Here is a 22,483-nt window from a genome sequence, read left to right as displayed (position 1 = left end):
CGCAGGTCCTGTGTCGCTGCTCCCGGGGTTGGTGCAGGTGAGGAGGAGGCGGTTTAGCGTCGCTCCTGGTGGGGAACTACAAATTCCAGTCGGTTCTCTTCCCCCTGTATTTCTGGATAGACTCAGAGTTACTTCTGGGACTTGTAGTTCTGCAAGCAGATGTGCGTTCTGTATCGCCGATGTATTCCCCAGCGATGTTCACGGGGCGGTGTGTACACGGTCATATCCACGTGTGCGGCTCCTGCCAGATGCGGTTTGTACTCGGCTCACAGCACGCTGCTGCACAGTGTACGGGATAGAGAGCTGGGGCGCCGGACACACTGCGCCGGATCTCAGCTGTGACACTGCATGGCATTATTATAGGACGGGGCGGAGGATGAGGGTGACGGATGGAGGACGGGACCCCGGGATGGAGGACGGGACCCCGGGATGAGGGTGACGGATGGAGGACAGGACCCCGGGATGAGGGTGACGGATGGAGGACAGGACCCCGGGATGAGGATGACGGATGGAGGACGGGACCCCGGGATGAGGGTGAGTGGGCGGAGGATGGGACCCCGGGATGAGGGTGAGTGGGCGGAGGACGGACCCCGGGATGAGGGTGACGGATGGAGGACGGGACCCCGGGATGAGGGTGACGGGTGGAGGATGGGACCCTGGGATGAGGGTGAGTGGGCGGAGGACGGACCCTGGGATGAGGGTGAGTGGGCGGAGGACGGACCCTGGGATGAGGGTGACGGATGGAGGACGGGACCCCGGGATGAGGGTGAGTGGGGGGGAGGACGGACCCCGGGATGAGGGTGACGGATGGAGGACGGGACCCCGGGATGAGGGTGAGTGGGCGGAGGACGGACCCCGGGATGAGGGTGACGGATGGAGGACGGGACCCCGGGATGAGGGTGAGTGGGCGGAGGACGGGACCCCGGGATGAGGGTGAGTGGGCGGAGGACGGACCCCGGGATGAGGGTGACGGATGGAGGACGGGACCCCGGGATGAGGGTGAGTGGGCGGAGGACGGACCCCGGGATGAGGGTGACGGATGGAGGACGGACCTTGGGATGAGGGTGACGGATGGAGGACGGGACCCCGGGATGAGGGTGACGGATGGAGTACGGGACCCTGGGATGAGGGTGAGTGGGCGGAGGACGGGTCCCTGGGATGAGGGTGAGTGGGCGGAGGACGGGACCCCGGGATGAGGGTGACGGATGGAGGACAGGACCCCGGGATGAGGGTGAGTGGGCGGAGGACGGGACCCCGGGATGAGGGTGAGTGGGCGGAGGACGGGACCCCGGGATGAGGGTGACGGATGGAGGACGGGACCCCAGGATGAGGGTGACGGATGGAGGACGGGACCCCGGGATGAGGGTGAGTGGGCGGAGGACGGGACCCTGGGATGAGGGTGAGTGGGCGGAGGACGGACCCCGGGATGAGGGTGAGTGGGCGGAGGACGGCACCCTGGGATGAGGGTGAGTGGGCGGAGGACGGGACCCCGGGATGAGGGTGAGTGGGCGGAGGACGGGACCCCGGGATGAGGGTGACGGATGGAGGACGGGACCCCGGGATGAGGGTGAGTGGGCGGAGGACGGGACCCCGGGATGAGGGTGACGGATGGAGGACGGGATGAGGGTGACGGATGGAGGACGGGACCCCGGGATGGAGGACGGGAGCCCGGGATGGAGGACGGGACCCCGGGATGGAGGATGGGACCCCGGGATGAGGGTGAGTGGGCGGAGGACGGGACCCTGGGATGAGGGTGACGGATGGAGGACGGGACCCCGGGATGAGGGTGAGTGGGCGGAGGACGGACCCCGGGATGAGGGTGAGTGGGCGGAGGACGGACCCTGGGATGAGGGTGACGGATGGAGGACGGGACCCCGGGATGAGGGTGAGTGGGCGGAGGACGGACCCCGGGATGAGGGTGACGGATGGAGGACGGGACCCCGGGATGAGGGTGAGTGGGCGGAGGACGGACCCCGGGATGAGGGTGACGGATGGAGGACGGGACCCCGGGATGAGGGTGACGGATGGAGGACGGGACCCCGGGATGAGGGTGAGTGGGCGGAGGACGGACCCCGGGATGAGGGTGACGGATGGAGGACGGACCCTGGGATGAGGGTGACGGATGGAGGACGGGACCCCGGGATGAGGGTGACGGATGGAGGACGGGACCCCGGGATGAGGGTGAGTGGGCGGAGGACGGGACCCCGGGATGAGGGTGAGTGGGCGGAGGACGGACCCCGGGATGAGGGTGTCGGATGGAGGACGGGACCCCGGGATGAGGGTGAGTGGGCGGAGGACGGACCCCGGGATGAGGGTGACGGATGGAGGACGGGACCCCGGGATGAGGGTGAGTGGGCGGAGAACGGACCCCGGGATGAGGGTGACGGATGGAGGACGGGACCCCGGGATGAGGGTGACGGATGGAGGACGGGACCCCGGGATGAGGGTGAGTGGGCGGAGGACGGACCCCGGGATGAGGGTGACGGATGGAGGACGGACCCTGGGATGAGGGTGACGGATGGAGGATGGGACCCCGGGATGAGGGTGACGGATGGAGGACGGGACCCCGGGATGAGGGTGAGTGGGCGGAGGACGGGACCCCGGGATGAGGGTAAGTGGGCGGAGGACGGGACCCCGGGATGAGGGTGACGGATGGAGGACGGGACCCCGGGATCAGGGTGACGGATGGAGGACGGGACCCCGGGATGAGGGTGAGTGGGCGGAGGACGGGACCCCGGGATGAGGGTGAGTGGGCGGAGGACGGACCCTGGGATGAGGGTGACGGATGGAGGACGGGACCCCGGGATGAGGGTGACGGATGGAGGACGGGACCCCGGGATGAGGGTGAGTGGGCGGAGGACGGGACCCTGGGATGAGGGTGAGTGGGCGGAGGACGGGACCCCGGGATGAGGGTGAGTGGGCGGAGGACGGACCCCGGGATGAGGGTGAGTGGGCGGAGGACGGGACCCTGGGATGAGGGTGAGTGGGCGGAGGACGGGACCCCGGGATGAGGGTGAGTGGGCGGAGGACGGGACCCCGGGATGAAGGTGACGGATGGAGGACGGGACCCCGGGATGAGGGTGAGTGGGCGGAGGACGGACCCCGGGATGAGGGTGAGTGGGCGGAGGACGGGACCCCGGGATGAGGGTGACGGATGGAGGACGGGACCCCGGGATGAGGGTGAGTGGGCGGAGGATGGGACCCCGGGATGAGGGTGAGTGGGCGGAGGACGGACCCCGGGATGATGGTGATGGATGGAGGCAGGGCCGGTTTTAGACAAAGTGGGGCCCTAGGCAAAAATTTAAAGTGGGGGCCCCAAATGATAACATTGCACTGTGGCCCCCATATTTAGGGGCCTTATATCGGCCAACGGGTCTGCCACTATTAGCTGTACGCAGGGGCGTTGCTAGGGTCAGAAAAGATTGGGGACCCAAGACAAAGAGTTGCTCCCAACCCCCTCTTAATTTTTTTTTAACTCTTCAGATAAAACAGTGATAACTCTGAGTACAGATAATGTAGTAGATGTCACCTGCAGTCCTATGTAACACCACAGATAGACATAGCATTTCAGACTAAGGCTGGTTTCACACTTGCGTTTTTGTCTGCAGCGTTTTTTTTTCCTATATTTAACATTGAAAACGCATGCTTTTTTTGTGTATGCGTTTGGTCGCGTTTTGCAACACATGCGTTTTTTTACTGCATGCGTTTTTTTCTAAAATGCTACTTGTAGTATTTTTAGAAGCGTTTTTGGGACCAAAAAAAACGCATGCGTTTTCATGCGTTTTTTTTTTGGTCAAAAAATACATTGGAGTCAATGGGGACGCATGCGTTTTTTGGTGCATGCGTTTTTTGCGGTAAAAAACGCATGCGTTTTTTTATTAAAAAACCTGAAAACACACTAATATGCCACCCCCCAACGTAAAGGTGATAAAGGGATCCTAACCCTACCCCTAACCCTAAGGGATCCTAACCCTAACCCTAAGGGATCCTAACCCTACCCCTAATCCCTTTATGGTTAGGGGTAGGGTTAGGGGTAGGGTTAGGATCCCTTAGGGGTAGGGTTAGGATCCCTTTAGGGTTAGTGTTATGATCCCTAACCCTAACTATTTCTGTTTATAGTGGGTTTTTTACTTTATTTTGAAGATTGGCAGCTGTCACACATTTCTCAGCATGCGTTTAAAAAACGCAAACGCATGAAAAAACGCATGTAAACGCGGTAAAACGCCGCGTTTTTTACACCACATACAAAAACGCATGCGTCAAAAAAACGCAGCGTTTGCATGCGTTTACATGCGTTTTTTCACCATGCGTTTTTTGCGGTTTTTACCGCAAAAACGCACCCAAAAAAACGCAAATGTGAAACCAGCCTAAGACTATGTTCACATGCAGCATTTTTTTCAGTAGCCAAAACCTTTTCTATTAGCAGTAAAAATGTTGCGTTCAAAACACCTGTTTTCCGCTTGTTTTGTGGTGTTCTTCCCACTTTTTTCAGCTTTTTTTTGGAGTGAGGATGTTTGTTTTGTCTACAGTATGTTTAAGGCCACGTTCACACGTTGAGGGTTTGGTCAGTATTTCACATCAGCATATGTAAGCCAAAACCAGGAGGGTGAGAACTACAGAAGTGGTGACGTGTTTCTCAGGGTATGTGCACACGTTGCGGATTTTGCTGCGGATCTGCAGCAGTTTTCCATGAGTTTACAGCACCATGTAAACGTCTGGAAAACAAAATCCGCAGTGCACATGCTGCGGAAAATACCGCGCGGAAACGCTGCGTTGTATTTTCTGCAGCATGTCAATTCTTTGAGCAGATTCCGCAGCGTTTTACACCTGCTCCATAATAGGAATCCGCAGGTGTAAAAACGCTGTTGAAAACTGCACAAAAACCGCGGTAATTCCACGATAAATCTGCGGTAAATCTGCAGGTAAAGCTGAGGGGATTTAAAAAGCGCTACAGTTCTGAAATCCAGTCAGAAAACAAACAAGCGCCTGCAGGAGATTTCGGAAATCTCCTATGTTTTGCTGGCACTTTAGAAAGCAGCTTTTCGCCATGTTCATATGCAGAAGGTTTGCAGCTTTTTCTTCTGCAAATAAGAAGTTTACAGCATTTTACAGCACAAGCAAAAACTGAGATTTTCAGAAATCTCCTGCACACCCTTTTATTTCCCCTGACAGAATTTCACAACTGCAGCCTTTTTTTAAATCTGCAGCGTGTCACTTTCAGCAATTATTTTCACCCGTAGAAAGCAATGAAAAGGTTTAAAACATGCTGCAAATGTTGCAATGTTGTTTTTTGCTGCGTTTTTTGTGAATAACACTAACTTTATTAAACATGTACTGTAGACAAAATCCATACTGTAAAAAAACAAACAGCAAAAGCTCTAAGGGTGTGTGCCCGCAATCAGTAAACGCTGCGGGTCGGCTGCTGTGTACTTGTGCAGCGTCCAACCCGCAGCGGCCAGATGTTACAGTATAGTGGAGGGGATTTCAAGAAATTCCATCTCTACTATGCGTGCACTGACACCCGCACCTCACCTGCGGAGACGGACATGCGGTGCGTCTGTCCAGACCCCAGCATGCCAATTCATCTGGCGTAGACGCGAGTCTCCACAAGAGAAATCTCACCCGTGCAATGTATAGGACGCGGTGATTCCGCACAGATCAATGAACACACGCGGAATCACCTGTGTTCAAAAGATGGCAGCACTTTGGACAGCAGCACATGTCCGCTGCGTCCAAGGTGCTGCCATTTCCAGATCCTCTGCACATACCCTAAAAAAAAGGGTGTTTTGAAGGTAGTGTTTTTACTACCAAGAGAGTAGGCTTTGGCTGCAAAAAAAAAATGCACCAAAAACGCTGATTCCTATGCACACCTGTACTATATGTGTATGGTTTACCCTTATTATTTCACGTGGGAATTCATTTATTTCTATATAATAAATACCCTGATTCAGCAGACAATATTACTGCCTTGTGTCATCCAGACTGTCGTGACAGCAGGTCGCACTTTCAGATTACAAGCAGTGACTGTGGTCAGAGCCAATGGCTGCTGTATGTGACTGTGAAACCTGATCCTACAGCAAACAGCACAGAGCTCTGGGAGCACATGAGTAAATCACAGCACTGAGGGGGTCTCAAGGGGGGTTTGGGAGAGACGCCACTGCTCTACACCCTCTAGGCACTTCATACAGGGGCTGCAGAGGTAGGAGGCCCCCTTTCTAGGTGGGGGCCCCAGGCGTCTGCCTGTGCCAAACGCTGGCCCTGGATGGAGGACGGGACCCCGGGATGGGGGTGACGGATGGAGGAGGGGACCCCGGGATGAGGGTGACGGATGGAGGACGGACCCCGGGATGATGGTGACGGATGGAGGACGGGACCCCGGGATGGGGGTGACGGATGGAGGAGGGGACCCCGGGATGAGGGTGACGGATGGAGGACGGGACCCCGGGATGAGAGTGACGGATGGAGGACGAGACCCTGGGATGAGGGTGACGGATGGAGGACGGGACCCCGGGATGGTTGTGAGGGGATCGGAGGACGGGACCCCGGGATGAGGGTGACGGGGCGGAGGAGGGGACCCTGGGATGAGGGTGACGGATGGAGGACGGGACTTTGGGATGAGGGTGACGGGGCGGAGGATGGGACCCCGGGATGAGGGTGACGGATGGAGGACGGGACCCTGGGATGAGGGTGACGGATGGAGGACGGGACCCCGGGATGATGGTGACAGGACGGAGGAGGGGACCCTGGGATGAGGGTGACGGGGCGGAGGAGGGGACCCTGGGATGAGGGTGACGGGGCGGAGGAGGGGACCCTGGGATGAGGGTGACGGATGGAGGATGGGACCCTGGGATGAGGGTGACGGATGGAGGCCGGGACCCCGGGATGAGGGTGACGGATGGAGGACGGAACCCCGGGATGAGGGTGACGGATGGAGGACGGGACCCCGGGATCAGGGTGACGGATGGAGGATGGGACCCCGGGATGAGGGTGACAGATGGAGGACGGGACCCCGGGATGGAGGACGGGACCCCGGGATGGTTGTGAGGGGGGCGGAGGACGGGACCCCGGGATGAGGGTGACGGGGCGGAGGAGGGGACCCTGGGATGAGGGTGAGTGGGTGGAGGAGGGGACCCCGACATGAGGGTGACGGATGGAGGATGGGACCCCGGGATGAGGGTGACGGGGCAGAGGATGGGACCCCGGGATGAGGGTGACGGATGGAGGACGGAACCCCGGGATGAGGGTGACGGGTGGAGGACGGGACCCCGGGATCAGGGTGACGGATGGAGGATGGGACCCCGGGATGAGGGTGACAGATGGAGGACGGGACCCCGGGATGATGGTGATGGGGCGGAGGAGGGGACCCCGGGATGAGGGTGACGGGGCGGAGGAGGGGACCCTGGGATGAGGGTGACGGATGGAGGATGGGACCCTGGGATGAGGGTGACGGATGGAGGACGGGAGCCCGGGATGAGGGTGACGGATGGAGGATGGGACCCCGGGATGAGGGTGACAGATGGAGGACGGGACCCCGGGATCAGGGTGACGGATGGAGGACGGGACCCCGGGATCAGGGTGACGGATGGAGGACGGGACCCCGGGATCAGGGTGACGGATGGAGGACGGGACCCCGGGATGAGGGTGACGGATGGAGGACGGGACCCCGGGATGAGGGTGACAGATGGAGGACGGGACCCCGGGATGAGGGTGACAGATGGAGGACGGGACCCCGGGATCAGGGTGACGGATGGAGGACGGGACCCCGGGATGAGGGTGACGGATGGAGGATGGGACCACGGGATGAGGGTGGAGGATGGGACCCCGGGATCAGGGTGACGGGTGGAGGATGGGACCCCGGGATCAGGGTGACAGGTGGAGGACGAGAGCACAGCACACTGCTCTGCTGCACAGTGAATAGGATAGAGAGCTGTCAGCTGGGGCACCGGACACACTGCACCGGATCTCAGCTGTGACACTGAACATGGCATTATTATAGGACGCGGCCCTAGGATGAAGGTGACAGGCGGAGGACGTGATTCCGGGATGAAGGTGATGGGAGGCGGTTAGGACCCAGGATGAGCTCTGATAACTTTACTGTGAAATATTCACCTACATTCATTGACAGTAAACAGATGAATAAATGCACAAAATGTAAAAAAAACTGCAGATTTAAAAAAAATATTTGAATTTCCTCCCTTTAATTTCCATATATATATACATACATTAAATACAGATATACAGTGGGGCAAAAAAGTATTTAGTCAGTCAGCAATAGTGCAAGTTCCACCACTTAAAAAGATGAGAGGCGTCTGTAATTTACATCATAGGTAGACCTCAACTATGGGAGACAAACTGAGAAAAAAAAATCCAGAAAATCACATTGTCTGTTTTTTTTAACAATTTATTTGCATATTATGGTGGAAAATAAGTATTTGGTCAGAAACAAACAATCAAGATTTCTGGCTCTCACAGACCTGTAACTTCTTCTTTAAGAGTCTCCTCTTTCCTCCACTCATTACCTGTAGTAATGGCACCTGTTTAAACTTGTTATCAGTATAAAAAGACACCTGTGCACACCCTAAAACAGTCTGACTCCAAACTCCACTATGGTGAAGACCAAAGAGCTGTCAAAGGACACCAGAAACAAAATTGTAGCCCTGCACCAGGCTGGGAAGACTGAATCTGCAATAGCCAACCAGCTTGGAGTGAAGAAATCAACAGTGGGAGCAATAATTAGAAAATGGAAGACATACAAGACCACTGATAATCTCCCTCGATCTGGGGCTCCACGCAAAATCCCACCCCTTGGGGTCAGAATGATCACAAGAACGGTGAGCAAAAATCCCAGAACCACGCGGGGGGACCTAGTGAATGAACTGCAGAGAGCTGGGACCAATGTAACAAGGCCTACCATAAGTAACACACTATGCCACCATGGACTCAGATCCTGCAGTGCCAGACGTGTCCCACTGCTTAAGCCAGTACATGTCCGGGCCCGTCTGAAGTTTGCTAGAGAGCATTTGGATGATCCAGAGGAGTTTTGGGAGAATGTCCTATGGTCTGATGAAACCAAACTGGAACTGTTTGGTAGAAACACAACTTGTCGTGTTTGGAGGAAAAAGAATACTGAGTTGCATCCATCAAACACCATACCTACTGTAAAGCATGGTGGTGGAAACATCATGCTTTGGGGCTGTTTCTCTGCAAAGGGGCCAGGACGACTGATCCGGGTACATGAAAGAATGAATGGGGCCATGTATCGTGAGATTTTGAGTGCAAACCTCCTTCCATCAGCAAGGGCATTGAAGATGAAACGTGGCTGGCTCTTCCAACATGACAATGATCCAAAGCACACCGCCAGGGCAACGAAGGAGTGGCTTCGTAAGAAGCATTTCAAGGTCCTGGAGTGGCCTAGCCAGTCTCCAGATCTCAACCCTATAGAAAACCTTTGGAGGGAGTTGAAAGTGTTGCCAAGCGAAAAGCCAAAAACATCACTGCTCTAGGGGAGATCTGCATGGAGGAATGGGCCAACATACCAACAACAGTGTGTGGCAACCTTGTGAAGACTTACAGAAAACGTTTGACCTCTGTCATTGCCAACAAAGGATATATTATAAAGTATTGAGATTAAATTTTGTTTCTGACCAAATACTTATTTTCCACCATAATATGCAAATAAAATGCTAAAAAAACAGACAATGTGATTTTCTGGATTTTTTTTTTCTCAGTTTGTCTCCCATAGTTGAGGTCTACCTATGATGTAAATTACAGACGCCTCTCATCTTTTTAAGTGGTGGAACTTGCACTATTGCTGACTGACTAAATACTTTTTTGCCCCACTGTATATACACTACAGTTCCAAAGTTTAGGGTCACCTAGACAATTTTGTGTTTTCCATGATAACTCATACTTTTATTAATCATACGAGTTGCCAAATGAATGTAAAATCTCATCCGGACATTGACAAGGTTCGAAAAAAAGATTTTTCTTTGAAATAATAATTTTCTCCTTCAAACTTTGCTTTCGTCACAGAATGCTCCTTTGCAGCAATTCCAGCATTGCAGACCTTTGGCATTCTAGCAGTTAATTTGCTGAGATAATCTGTAGACATTTCCCCCCATGCTTCCAGAAGCCTCTCCCACAAGTTGGTTTGGTTGATGGGCACTTTTTTGGCACCATACGGTCAAGCTGCTCCCACAACAGGTCAATGGGGCTGAGATCTGGTGACTGCGCTGGCCACTCCATTACAGATAGATACCAGCTGCTGCTTCTTCCCTAAATAGTTATTGCATAATTTGGAGGTGGCTTTGGGTCATTGTCCTGTTGTAGGATGAAATTGGCTCCAATCAAGCACTGTCCACAGGATATGGCATGGCATTATAAAATGGAGTGATAGCCTTCCTTATTCAAAATCCCTTTTACCTTGTACAAATCTCCCACTTTACCAGCACCAAAGCAACCCCAGACCATCACATTACCTCCACCATGCTTGACAGATGGCGTCACACTCATCCAGCATCTTTTCAGCTGTTCTGCATCTCACAAATGTTCTTCTGTGTGATCCAAACACTTCAAACTTGGATCTGTCTGTCCATAACACTTTTTTCCAATCTTCCTCTGTCCAATGTCTGTGTTCTTTTGCCCATATTAATCTTTTCCTTTTATTAGCCAATCTCAGATATAGCTTTTTCTTTGGCACTCTGCCCTGAAGGCCAGCATCCCGGAGTCGCCTCTTCCCTGTAGACGTTGACACTGGTGTTTAGCGTGTACTATTTAATGCAGCTGCCAGTTGAGGACCTGTGAGCCGTCGATTTCTCAAACTTCAGACTCTAATGTACTTGTCTTGTTGCTCAGTTATGCAGCGGGGCCTCCCACTTCTCTTTCTACTCTGGTTAGAGCCTGTTTGTGCTCTCCTCTGAAGGGAGTAGGACACACCGTTGTAGGAAATCTTCAGTTTCTTGGCAATTTCTCACATAGAATAGCTTTCATTTCTAAGAACAAGAATAGACTGTCGAGTTTCACATGAAAGTTCTTTTTTTCTGGCCATTTTGAGAGTTTAATGGAACCAACAAACGTTATGCTCCAGATTCTCCAAAGGAAAGTCAGGTTTATAGGTTCTCTAATCAGCCAAACTGTTTTCAGCTGTGCTAACATACTTGCACAAGGGTTTTCAAGAGTATTCTAACCCTCCATTAGCCTTCTTACACAGTTAGCAAACACAAAGTACCATAAGAACACTGGAGTGATGGTTGTTGGAAATGAGCCTCTATACACCCATGAAGATATTGCATTACAAACCAGACGTCTGCAGCTAAAATAGTCATTTACCACATTAACAATGTATAGAGTGTATTTCTGAATGATTTAATATTAGCTTCGTTGGAAAAAACTGCTTTTCTTTCAAAAATAAGGACATTTCTAAGTGACCCTAAACTTTTGAACAGTAGTGTATGTACACACACATTATATACAAACATCAGCTTTGTTCCTCTTCCTCCCGCAGATGCCGACCTTTGATGAAGTAGCGGTGTATTTCTCGCAGGAGGAGTGGCGATGTCTGCAGCTGACAGAGAAAGAAATATATAAGGAAGTGATGATGGAAAACTTCCGATGTCTCGTCTCTGTTGGTAGGTCGTCCTCTCATCTTGTAGGTCTTTGGGGTTTCATTTTGGCCCTTCGGCGCGCTATAACCACGCAGGAGCCTGTATGGCGGCACATGGATCCGGCTGCAGCTTCAGATCATGTGTGGTGCATATTCTCCTCTATAAGGCAAGGTGCAGGTGGAAGGGTCCCGGGCGGGGAATCCAGACAATTAGGTCAATGAGCCTAACACACATGGACAGGGGAGATTCTAGTGGGACGACCCCTGTAAGTAGCAATTTATAAGAAATGCAGAGAATCGAGATCGATTTCTGAGATCTTCCTCGACCATCACATCTGATGGAAAGATTCACTTCTGTGTCTTCTATCACCAAGGTGACGTCACTGTAAAACCCGAGATTATAGCAAAGATCGAAAACATGGAGGAGCCCTGGGTCCCAGAGCGATGGCCGCACACGATAGCGCAGAGTCGCCCAGGTAAGGTTCATCATCTTTGGTTACAAAGTGACAGTAGAGTAAATGTCACATGGAAACGTCTCTTGACCGGAGAGTGCTTTATTTTGCGCTTTCTTTTTTCATGTTGTCTGTAATTTCTTGCAGATGTTCCCATTAAAAAGGGCGTTTGGAAGCGGCTCCAAAATTAGAAAATTTAATTTTTTTTCCATTTTTCGATGAACATTGCATAGTGTTTCTGTGCACAGAAATAATTTTTTCCCTATTTTTTTCAGATGAAGATGTATTGCAGCCGGCTCCCTGTATCCTGTCTGCAGCCTCAGCAACTCCTCCAGCAACAAGGGAAAATCCTGAAGATAAGGACAAGTTATTGCTACCTGCCGAACCTGTTGAAACAGAAAAGCGGAATCAATCTTTTCCCTTCTTTGAACTCAAAAAGCCCTTCCCTAATAAGCTTGCTCTTAAAAAACCCCAGAAATCCCTCGCCGTTGTGAAGCCATACTTTTGCCATGAATGTCGAAAGAGTTACAGCACAAAATCGCATCTTGTGAGGCATCAGGTCACTCACTCTGACCGAAAACCGCTGATATGTCCAGAATGTGGAAAATGTTTCACACAGTACTCAACGTTTTTCTTGCACAGTCGGATCCACAAAGGAGAGACAGCGTTTTCTTGCTTGGAATGTGGAAAGCTTTTCATGCAGAAGTCCGATCTTATCATACATGAGAAAATCCATGGGGGGCAGAAACCGTATGTTTGCACCGTATGTGGCAAAAGCTTCAGCATAAGTTCAGGCCTTGTTAAACACTTGCGGATCCATACGGGTGAGAAGCCGTACACCTGTTCTATGTGCGGGAGGTGTTTCAGGCAGAAGTCACATCTGGAGAAGCATAAAATAACCCATTCTGCAGAGAAGTTCTTCTTTTGTTGGGAATGTGGTGTTCGTTCTTCATCCGCTGCCGACCACGCGAAACATAAACTGGTGCACTCTAGTAATAAGCCGTTTTCATGTTCCGAATGCCAAAGGCGGTTTCGGTGGAAGTCGTCCCTTTTGGAACACGTGAGGATTCACACTGGTGAGAAGCCATTTTCTTGCTCGCAATGCACAAAAACTTTTCGTTGGAAGTCTTCTCTGGTGGAGCACCAGCGAGTTCACTCAATCGACAAACTTTTTTCTTGCTCTGAATGTGATAAATCTTTCTATAAACGATCTAACCTGGAGCAGCATCAAAGGACACACACAGGAGAGAAGCCATATGCGTGCTCAGGCTGCAATAAGAGGTTTAGCCGCAAAAGGCATCTGATACGGCACCAGGTGGTGCACTGTGAAGACGCTCGCTTTTCTTGTGCCGAGTGCGGAAAGTGCTTTACGAGAGAGTTGGCGCTGACCCAGCACCAAAAGGTCCACAATAAGAAGACCTGCCCTTATAAAGATTGTGAGAAAGTCTTTACTTACCAGTCCGAACTCCTGAAGCATCTAAGATCTCACTCAGGGGAGAAGCCATATTCCTGCTCCATTTGTGGGAAGCGTTTTAGCAGCATGTCAAACCTTGGCAATCACCAGCATGTTCATACAGGAGTGAAATCACATGCCTGCTCTGAATGCGACAAACGTTTTGCTCAGAAATCTGCCCTGATCAAACACTTGAGGATCCACACCGGAGAAAAACCATTTGAATGTCCTATCTGTCAGAAGCGCTTTAGCCAGAAATGTCAAGTTGTGAAACATGAGAGAGTTCACAACAAAGTGAAGCAATTTTCATGCCGAGAGTGTACTAAAAATTTCTTCACCAAGTCAGATCTTACCAGGCATCTCATAATCCACACGGGAAGGAAGACGTTCTCCTGTCCGGAGTGTGAAAAATGCTTTTGTAGTAAATCCAGTCTCAAGCAGCATGTTAAAACTCACTCAGGAGAGAAGCAATTTTCATGCCTTCATTGTGAGAAGTGCTTTCTAACGAAAGCCCATATGGAGCGGCACCTGGTCCTACATGATGACGAAAAGCCATATATCTGTTCTGAGTGTGGCAAAACCTTTACTCAATACTCAAGCCTTACTGAGCACGAGAAAGTTCACAAGGACGTCAATCAGTTTTCATGTTCTGAGTGTGGAAAGGCCTTCTCTCAGAAATCGCATCTTGACAAACATGTTAGCAGCCACACTGGGGAGAAACCATACTCCTGTTCAGACTGTGGAAAATGCTTCAATGTCAACTCTGCTCTCATAAACCATAGAAAAATACATACTGGGGAGAAGTCATTTTCATGTCCCCAGTGTCTGAAAAGTTTTAGTCAGAAATCTCTTCTAGATAGACACAAATGTGATCACATCGAGGAGGAGAAGCCATACACTTGCTCAGAATGTGGCCAAGGCTTCACAGACAGTTCCAAACTAATCAAGCATCAGGCTGTCCACAAAGAGAGGAAACCATTCTCTTGTTCTGAATGCGACAAGAGCTTCAACTGGAAATCGTCGCTCGTCGAACATGTGAGACTTCATACAGGAGAAAAGCCGTTCATGTGCACCGTGTGTGGACTGAGCTATGCAAGGAGGTCTGCTCTCATCAAACACCAGAAAACTCACGCAGCCGGCGAAACAGGCGATTGTGGACCCTCAAGTCGACCTGAAAAGCCTCATAATTCAGTAGATGACATTTCTGAAAACCAAGAAGATTTTAATCACATTACTGTAAAGCTGGAAATCAAAGAGGAAGAAGATGCAAGATTCTAAGAATTGATTTTCCGCGAGATACTGCAGTGTCCCACGATTCTTGTAGTCATTTCCAACTAAGCAGTCGCTTAATAGTTTATGTATAAGGCCGGGATCACACACAGCGAGATACGGCCGAGTCTCGCAGGTTAAAACCAAGCTCTGGCAGCGGCACTCCAGAGCGGAGCGTGTGGCCGCATAGCAATACATGGAGCCGCTCCGGAGTGACGGTGCCAGAGCTTGTTTTTAACCTGCAAGAATCGACCGTATCTCGCTGTAGTGTGACTCCGGCCTTAAGGGGGTTGTTGCAGGAAAATAATTTAAGGGGATACCCAGCTAGAAAAAAAAAGTGTGTAGAATGAAAAAAGATGAAAGTTACTAATATACAAATTTACAAAGCCACCCGGAATCTCCTCTTCTGCCTTGATTTTCTTACATAGTAGAGTGATTCCTGCGGTGACGCACTTACAGGGGGCTGGCTGACTGCACCATTTCAATATCTAACCCAGCCCCTTCTCCATCGCGGCTGATACAGAGAAAGGATAGGGGGCTGGCTAGTTATCGAACGTAGTAAGGACGCTTCACACTTGTCGCATAGAAGGGAGGAAACTTCTCTTGTACGTCAAAGAGGAGAGGTGAAGGTGTCGCGACCGGGGCCGATATGTCAAGTTTGGGGCATCTTTCTTATTATCTGTTTTTCACTGTACAACATAAATTCTAAATTACAGGACGGTGCGTGTTTGAATTATGGCCGCAGCTTTGATGAACTGAATGAAGAGCCTCAAGCAGATATGATGTTGCTGGAGGCCATGAAACGCGTCGATGGGACAGGAATTGTGGACTTAATACGGACGAGAACATTCACCCTCTGTACCATCGTGTGAATTAGCCTTTATTCTATCAGGACAGCCATATTAATTGTATTTCCTAAGGTGGGTCGGATTACTGTGACCCCCACTGGTCACGGTCTCTGGAAAGCATTTATCCTGTTTCTTCCATTGAGTTTTTTCTGGAGACTCCGTTAGCACCAATTAATTGTAATGATAAATGTGAGGCCTCTTAGACGAGACAAGCGGAGACCCATCACATTCACAGCGGTCGCACATCGATATGGTGTCATCAGCGTCTACTGATAGAGGAGAGCACAACAACCATATGGGGTCACTCCGCAGGCACAGGGCCTGTAGCTGTGTAACCAAATCATCTCAAAGCATCCGAAGAGAAAAACAGGATGCAAAAAGGTAACACTACATTGGTGCAAGTGCGGATGGAGGGAAGAGAATAATCAGTTTATTTCCGATTATTGTGATGTACCTGAGCGCAGACCAGAAGGACTGATTGTATTTATAGGCGGGTGCCGCGTCTGTGTACAAATACAGAATTTTTCAAAATTGCTAATCCATTTTTTAAGCCACATTTTGGATAAAATTCCACTGAAGAGAGCACTTAGCTTAGTTTACACTCTAAGATAAATTAGGGAGAACAAGCGCCAATCAGCAATGCAGCAAGTTTTATAGTGTGTCCAACAATTTGATATTTATGACTTGTTCTTTGGATAGGTGATCAGTATCAAATCAGTGGGGTCCGACACCTGGCACCACCATGATCAGCGGTCTCCAGGTGCTCCGGTAGTCATAGGGCACAGTGTACCGAGACAGGACAGCGCCTTACACTGGGTAGTGGCCGTTCTCAGGTACTGCAGCACAGTTCCAATTGAAGTGAATGATGTTGAATGGAGCAGGTCAGATATGACTTTGGTCAGATGTGACATCATTTGAAGTGTGACATCTTTCAAGTGTAACATCAGAAATAGACCAGAAATCGGTCAGACGGTAAGACTAATCACTATCTTCTAAGTTTTCTTACCTTTTCTTCTCTTACCCTGCTCTTTAACTATGCTCACATTTGCCCTTACCATTTTTGCTTCACTAATCCTCACCCTCCTACACTATCCCCAAACCCCTGCACCCTTGAACCAAATAACTATCTCCCCCTCTCTCTTACTCCCCCCCCCCCCCTTGCTTAATCTGCAGACCTCCTTAACCTCAGACCTCTCCAACTAAAATATAATATAAGCCGATCACTCTCCTTCACCCACCTGCTTTCCCTTTCTCTGCACCTTCTCACTGCTGGCAACATACCCCCCAATCCTGGCCCCCTCCGCCTCATACATACCACTAATCCTCACACCTATCCTTCTTACACTAAGAGAAACTACTGCAATCCCTCACACTTAAAATCTGTGGCGCTGAACCCCCCTCTCCCCCCCCCCCCCCCCCCGCTTCCTCTCTCTGGGGCACTTTGGAATGCCCGCCTGCAACAAGCTCCTCGTGATCCACGATCTCTTTACTTCCCATAACCTTTCCTTCCTGGCCCTCACCGAGACCTGGCTGACGTCCCCTGACACGGCCTCGCCTGCAGCACTGAGCTACGGTGGCCTCCAATTTACCCACACTCCTTGCTCTGGCAACAGACATGGCGGAGGAGTGGGTTTCCTTCTTTCCAAAAACTTCCTTCAACCCTATCCAACCCCCACCCTCCCTTATCCTCCCTTCTTTCGAGATTCACTCTGTCCGTATTTACTCTCCCTCTTAACTCCAAATGGCTGTCATATACTGACCACCGGGCTCAGCCACTGCCTTCATCGACCAATTCTCCACTTGGCTTCTTCACTTTCTCTCTGCTGACATCCCCACCATCATCATGGGTGACTTTAATATCCCTACTGACACCCGCCAGCCAGCAGCCTCCTAATTCCTGTCCCTTACCTCATCCTTTGGACTTACTCAGTGGTCCTCCACAGCCACCCACACAGACGGACATACGCTAGACCTCATCTTCACCCGCCTCTGCTCCTTATCTAATCTCACAACCTCTCCCTTCCCCCTATCTGACCACCATCTACTCAGCTTCTCATCCTTGTCCTCCTCACCTGCCCCCCATGTCCAGCCATTACCACATCCTCGCAGAAACCTCGCACACCTAGACACTCTCAGACTCTCTCCTACCCCTGTCCTCCATATCTTCAAGACACAGACAGTGCCACCGCGTTCTATAACTCCACCCTCACATCAGCCATAGACTCAGTCGCCCCTTTCATGCATGGCAAAGTACGACAAATATTCAACCCAGGCACAACAATTTCACCAAAAACTTCGACAAGCATCCAGGGTCGTGGAGCAGCATTGGAAGAAAACACGCCTGCCAGACGACTTCACTGCTCTCAAACAAGCTACACTTGCCTTTAAATTAGCCCTCACCTCCGCTAAACAGACCTATTTCACAAACTTTGTATCTTCATTATCCTACAGCCCAAAACCAACTGTTCAGCACATTCAACTCTCCGCCGCCCACCACTGCCACCTCCAACTCCCCTCATCTCTGCCGAGGACTTTGCCACCTACTTCACAAATAAGATTGACTATACGAGGCAAACCTTTACTGCTCCACCATCCCAACCACTCCATATACCAGACCTCTGCCCTTCCCTAATAACCTCCCTCCAACATCACTGACTGAGAGCTTACTCGCCTCCTTTCCAAATCACACCTCACCACCTGTGCACTTGACCCTAGCCCTTCCCATCTGCTCCCCAACCCCACTAACACGCTCATTCCAGCCCTAACCCATCTCTTCAACCTATCACTATCTTCTGGTACCTTCCCCTCTACCTTCAAGCATGCCACCATTACACCCATCCTCAAAAAACTAACCTTGGCCCATCTGCTATGCCCAGCTACCGCCCCATATCACTGCTCCCGTTTGCTTCCAAACTCCTTGAGCAGCATGTCCAGGCTCAACTTTCCTCCCACCTCTCATCTAACTCTCTCCTTGGCAATCTGGCTTCCGCCCCCACCACTCCATCGAAACTGCTCTGACCAAAATTACTAATGACTTACAGCCAAAGCTAACAGACAGTTCTCCATCCTCCTCCTTCTTGACCTGTCCTCTGCCTTTGACAGTCGATCACTGCCTACTGCTACAGATTCTTTCTTCCCTTGGTATCAAAGACCTTGCCCTGTCCTAGATCGCCTCATACCTTTCCGACCTCACATTTAGCGTTTCCCACTCCCACACCACCTTCTCATCCCACCCTCTCTCTGTTGGAGTCCCTCAAGGCTCTGTCCTGAGGCCCCTACTCTTTTCCATCTATACCCTTGGCCTAGGACAACTCATAAAGTCCCTTGGCTTCCAGTACCACCTGTATGCGGATGACACTCAGATCTACCTCTCTGGCCCAGATGTCACCTCTCTGCTGTCCAGAATCCCGGAGTGTCTAGCAGCCATATCCTCCTTCTTCATCTCTCGCTTCCTAAAACTCAATGTAGACAAAACGAAAATCATCTTCTTTCCCCCATCTCGCATATCTCCCCTACCTGACCTATCTATTATGGTAAACGGCATCACGCTCTCTCCCGCACCTAAAATCCGCTGCCTCGGGGTAACTCGACTCTGCTCTGTCCTTCAAAACGCACGTTCAAACTCTCGCCACCTCCTGTTGCCTCCAACTCAAAAATATTTCCAGAATCCTTCCCTTCCTCAGCCCTCAATCTACTAAAACTCTTGTCCATGCCCTCATCATCACCCGCCTCGACTACTGCAACACCCTCCTCTGTGGCCTCCCCGCTAACTCTCTTGCACCACTCCAGTCTGCCCTCAGCTCTGCGGCCCGGCTAATCCACCTCTGTACTCCCCTGTTTCTGCCCTCTGCAAATCTTTTCACTGGCTCGCAATTCCCCAACAAATCCAGTTCAAACTATTAACACTGATCTACAAAGCCATCCACAATCTGTCCCCTCCCTATAGCTCTGAACTAATCTCCCAATATCTTCCCTCACATAATCTTCGATCCTTCCAAGACCTCCTACTCTACTCCACACTTACTCATTCCTCACACAACCGCCTCCAAGACTTCTCCCAAATATCCCCCATTCTCTGGAACTCCACGCCTCAACACGTCCGACTATCCACCACCCTCGGATCCTTCAGACGGAACCTGAAAACCCATCTCTTCAGGAAAGCCTACAGCCTGCAATAACCATTCTGCCACCTCACCACCACCCGAGCTGCCGCCTCACCAACCACCTGAGCTGCCGCCTCACCACCACCCGAGCTGCCGCCTCACCACCACCCGAGCTGCCGCCTCACCACCACCCGAGCTGCTGCCTCACCACCACCTGAGCTGCCGCCTCACCAACCACCCGAGCTGCCGCCTCACCACCACCCGAGCTGCCGTCTGACCACCACCAGAGCTGCCGCCTCACCACCACCCGAGCTGCCACCTCACCACCACCCGAGCTGCCGCCTCATCACCACCCGAGCTGCCGCCTCACCACCACCCGAGCTGCCGCCTCACCAACGACCCGAGCTGCCGCCTCACCACCACCAGAGCTTCTGCACCCCCCACCTTCTGTCTCTTCCCCATTATCCCGTAGAATGTAAGTCCGCAAGGACAGGGTCCTCTCCCCTCTGCCAGTCTGTCATCGTAAATTTGTTCACTGTAAACGATATCTATAACTTTGTATGTAACCCCTTTCTCATGTACAGCACCATGGAATTAATGGTGCTATATAAATCATAATCTAAGCTGCAGTACCAGGAACGTCCACTACACGGCGTACTGAGCTGTACATTCTGTTCAGGGGGCCGCAGGAGGTGCAAACAGCTGATAAAGGGGGTGACCCCAAATGACCTGACACTGATGATCGCTCCTCAGGATAAATATCTCACAACTTTAATATTTGAAATATGTAAATTATATGTAACAATAAATAGTTTTTATCTTCGCCATCTTTGCTGTCCGTCTTTCCTCCGTCTTCTCAGCAGAAGCCGGATTTCTTCTATCCCTGAAATTTGTCAGATTCCCGAGTGGCAGAAATATTCTCGTCTGTCTGAGATTTACTGGTCAGCAGATAGTATCACAAGATAGGATTAGATACACAGCTCAGCAGATAGTATCACAAGATAGGATTAGATACACAGCTCAGCAGTCAGTATCACACAGGATGGGATTAGATACACAGCTCAGCAGTCAGTATCACAGGATGGGATTAGATACACAGCTCAGCAGACAGTATCACACAGGATAGGATTAGATACACGGCTCAGCAGTCAGTATCACACAGGATGGCATTAGATACACAGCTCAGCAGTCAGTATCACACAGGATAGGATTAGATACACGGATCAGTAGGCAGTATCACACAGGATAGGATTAGATACACGGCTCAGCAGTCAGTATCACACAGTATAGGATTAGATACACGGATCAGCAGTCAGTATCACACAGAATAGGATTAGATACACAGCTCAGCAGTCAGTATCACAGGATAGGATTAGATACACAGCTCAGCAGTCAGTATCACAGGATAGGATTAGATACACAGCAATCAGTATCACACAGGATAGGATTAGATACACAGCTCAGCAGACAGTATCACACAGGATAGGATTAGATACACAGCTCAGCAGACAGTATCACACAGGAGAGGATTAGATACACGGCTCAGCAGACTGTATCACACAGGAGAGGATTAGATACACGGCTCAGCAGACAGTATCACACAGGATAGGATTAGATACACAGCTCAGCAGACTCACACAGGAGAGGATTAGATACACAGCTCAGCAGTCAGTATCACACAGGAGAGGATTAGATACACGGCTCAGCAGACAGTATCACACGAGAGGATTAGATACACGGCTCAGCAGACAGTATCACACAGGAGAGGATTAGATACACGGCTCAGCAGACAGTGTCATACAGGACAGGATTAGATACAGAGCTCAGCAGATAGTATCACAGGATAGGATTATATACACAGCAATCAGTATCACACAGGATAGGATTAGATACACAGCTCAGCAGTCAGTATCACAGGATAGGATTATATACACAGCAATCAGTATCACACAGGAGAGGATTAGATACACAGCTCAGCAGTCAGTATCACACAGGATAGGATTAGATACACAGCTCAGCAGACAGTATCACACAGGAGAGGATTAGATACACGGCTCAGCAGACAGTATCACACAGGATAGGATTAGATACACAGCTCAGCAGACAGTGTCATACAGGAGAGGATTAGATACACGGCTCAGCAGTCAGCATCACACAGGAGATGATTAGATACACAGCTCAGCAGACAGTATCACACAGGAGAGGATTAGATACATGGCTCAGCAATCAGTATCACACAGGATAGGATTAGATACACAGCTCAGCAGACAGTATCACACAGGATAGGATTAGATACACAGCTCAGCAGTCAGTATCACAGGATAGGATTAGATACACAGCAATCAGTATCACACAGGATAGGATTAGATACACGGCTCAGCAGACAGTATCACACGAGAGGATTAGATACACGGCTCAGCAGTCAGTATCACACAGGAGAGGATTAGATGCACAGCTCAGTATCACACTGTACGATCAGTGATTGCACTATGTGGCTGAGGACACTAATGTCAGACATGGAGGAGTCCTGAGCCCGATGATGCAGAGGTCACTGATACCAGCATCACCTGTGAGTGATATTATTGAAAAGTGGAAGAAAACTCAGGCACAGAGTGGAGACCCCGTAATGTTACAGAGCGGGGGGAGCAGAAATCCTTCTCAGAAGAGCGGAGCGTTGTATCTGCAGAGGAGGAGGAGCTCTGCTGCACATGTCACATGACTCCTCAATCCTCACAGCCTGACTCCTCCCACAAGTC

At 50.9% G+C, this 22,483-nt stretch overlaps 2 protein-coding genes across 2 annotated transcripts; one reads left to right on the top strand and one right to left on the bottom strand.

Annotated features, from left to right (window-relative positions):
• LOC138661483 (zinc finger protein 585A-like) lies at nt 1–16,151 on the top strand. Its single transcript, XM_069746194.1, has 4 exons — nt 1–37; nt 11,504–11,627; nt 11,977–12,078; nt 12,330–16,151. The coding sequence occupies exons 2-4, from the start codon at nt 11,504–11,506 to the stop codon at nt 14,783–14,785; spliced, it is 2,682 nt and encodes an 893-aa protein (XP_069602295.1). The 5' UTR covers nt 1–37; the 3' UTR covers nt 14,786–16,151.
• Nucleotides 358–7,139, bottom strand: LOC138666175 (uncharacterized). Its single transcript, XM_069754414.1, has 3 exons — nt 6,252–7,139; nt 2,595–3,289; nt 358–2,500 (listed from the first exon to the last, which is right to left on the bottom strand). Exons 1-3 carry the CDS (start codon nt 7,137–7,139, stop codon nt 358–360), a joined length of 3,726 nt encoding a protein of 1,241 aa, XP_069610515.1.
• Nucleotides 16,152–22,483: the final 6,332 nt, after the last annotated feature.

Source organism: Ranitomeya imitator, chromosome 2 (assembly GCF_032444005.1).
Source record: "Ranitomeya imitator isolate aRanImi1 chromosome 2, aRanImi1.pri, whole genome shotgun sequence".
In the NCBI taxonomy this organism is placed as follows: Eukaryota; Metazoa; Chordata; class Amphibia; order Anura; family Dendrobatidae; genus Ranitomeya; species Ranitomeya imitator.
The sequence above is the reverse complement of the archived record's forward strand: the minus strand, read 5'-3'. Positions and strand labels throughout refer to the sequence as shown.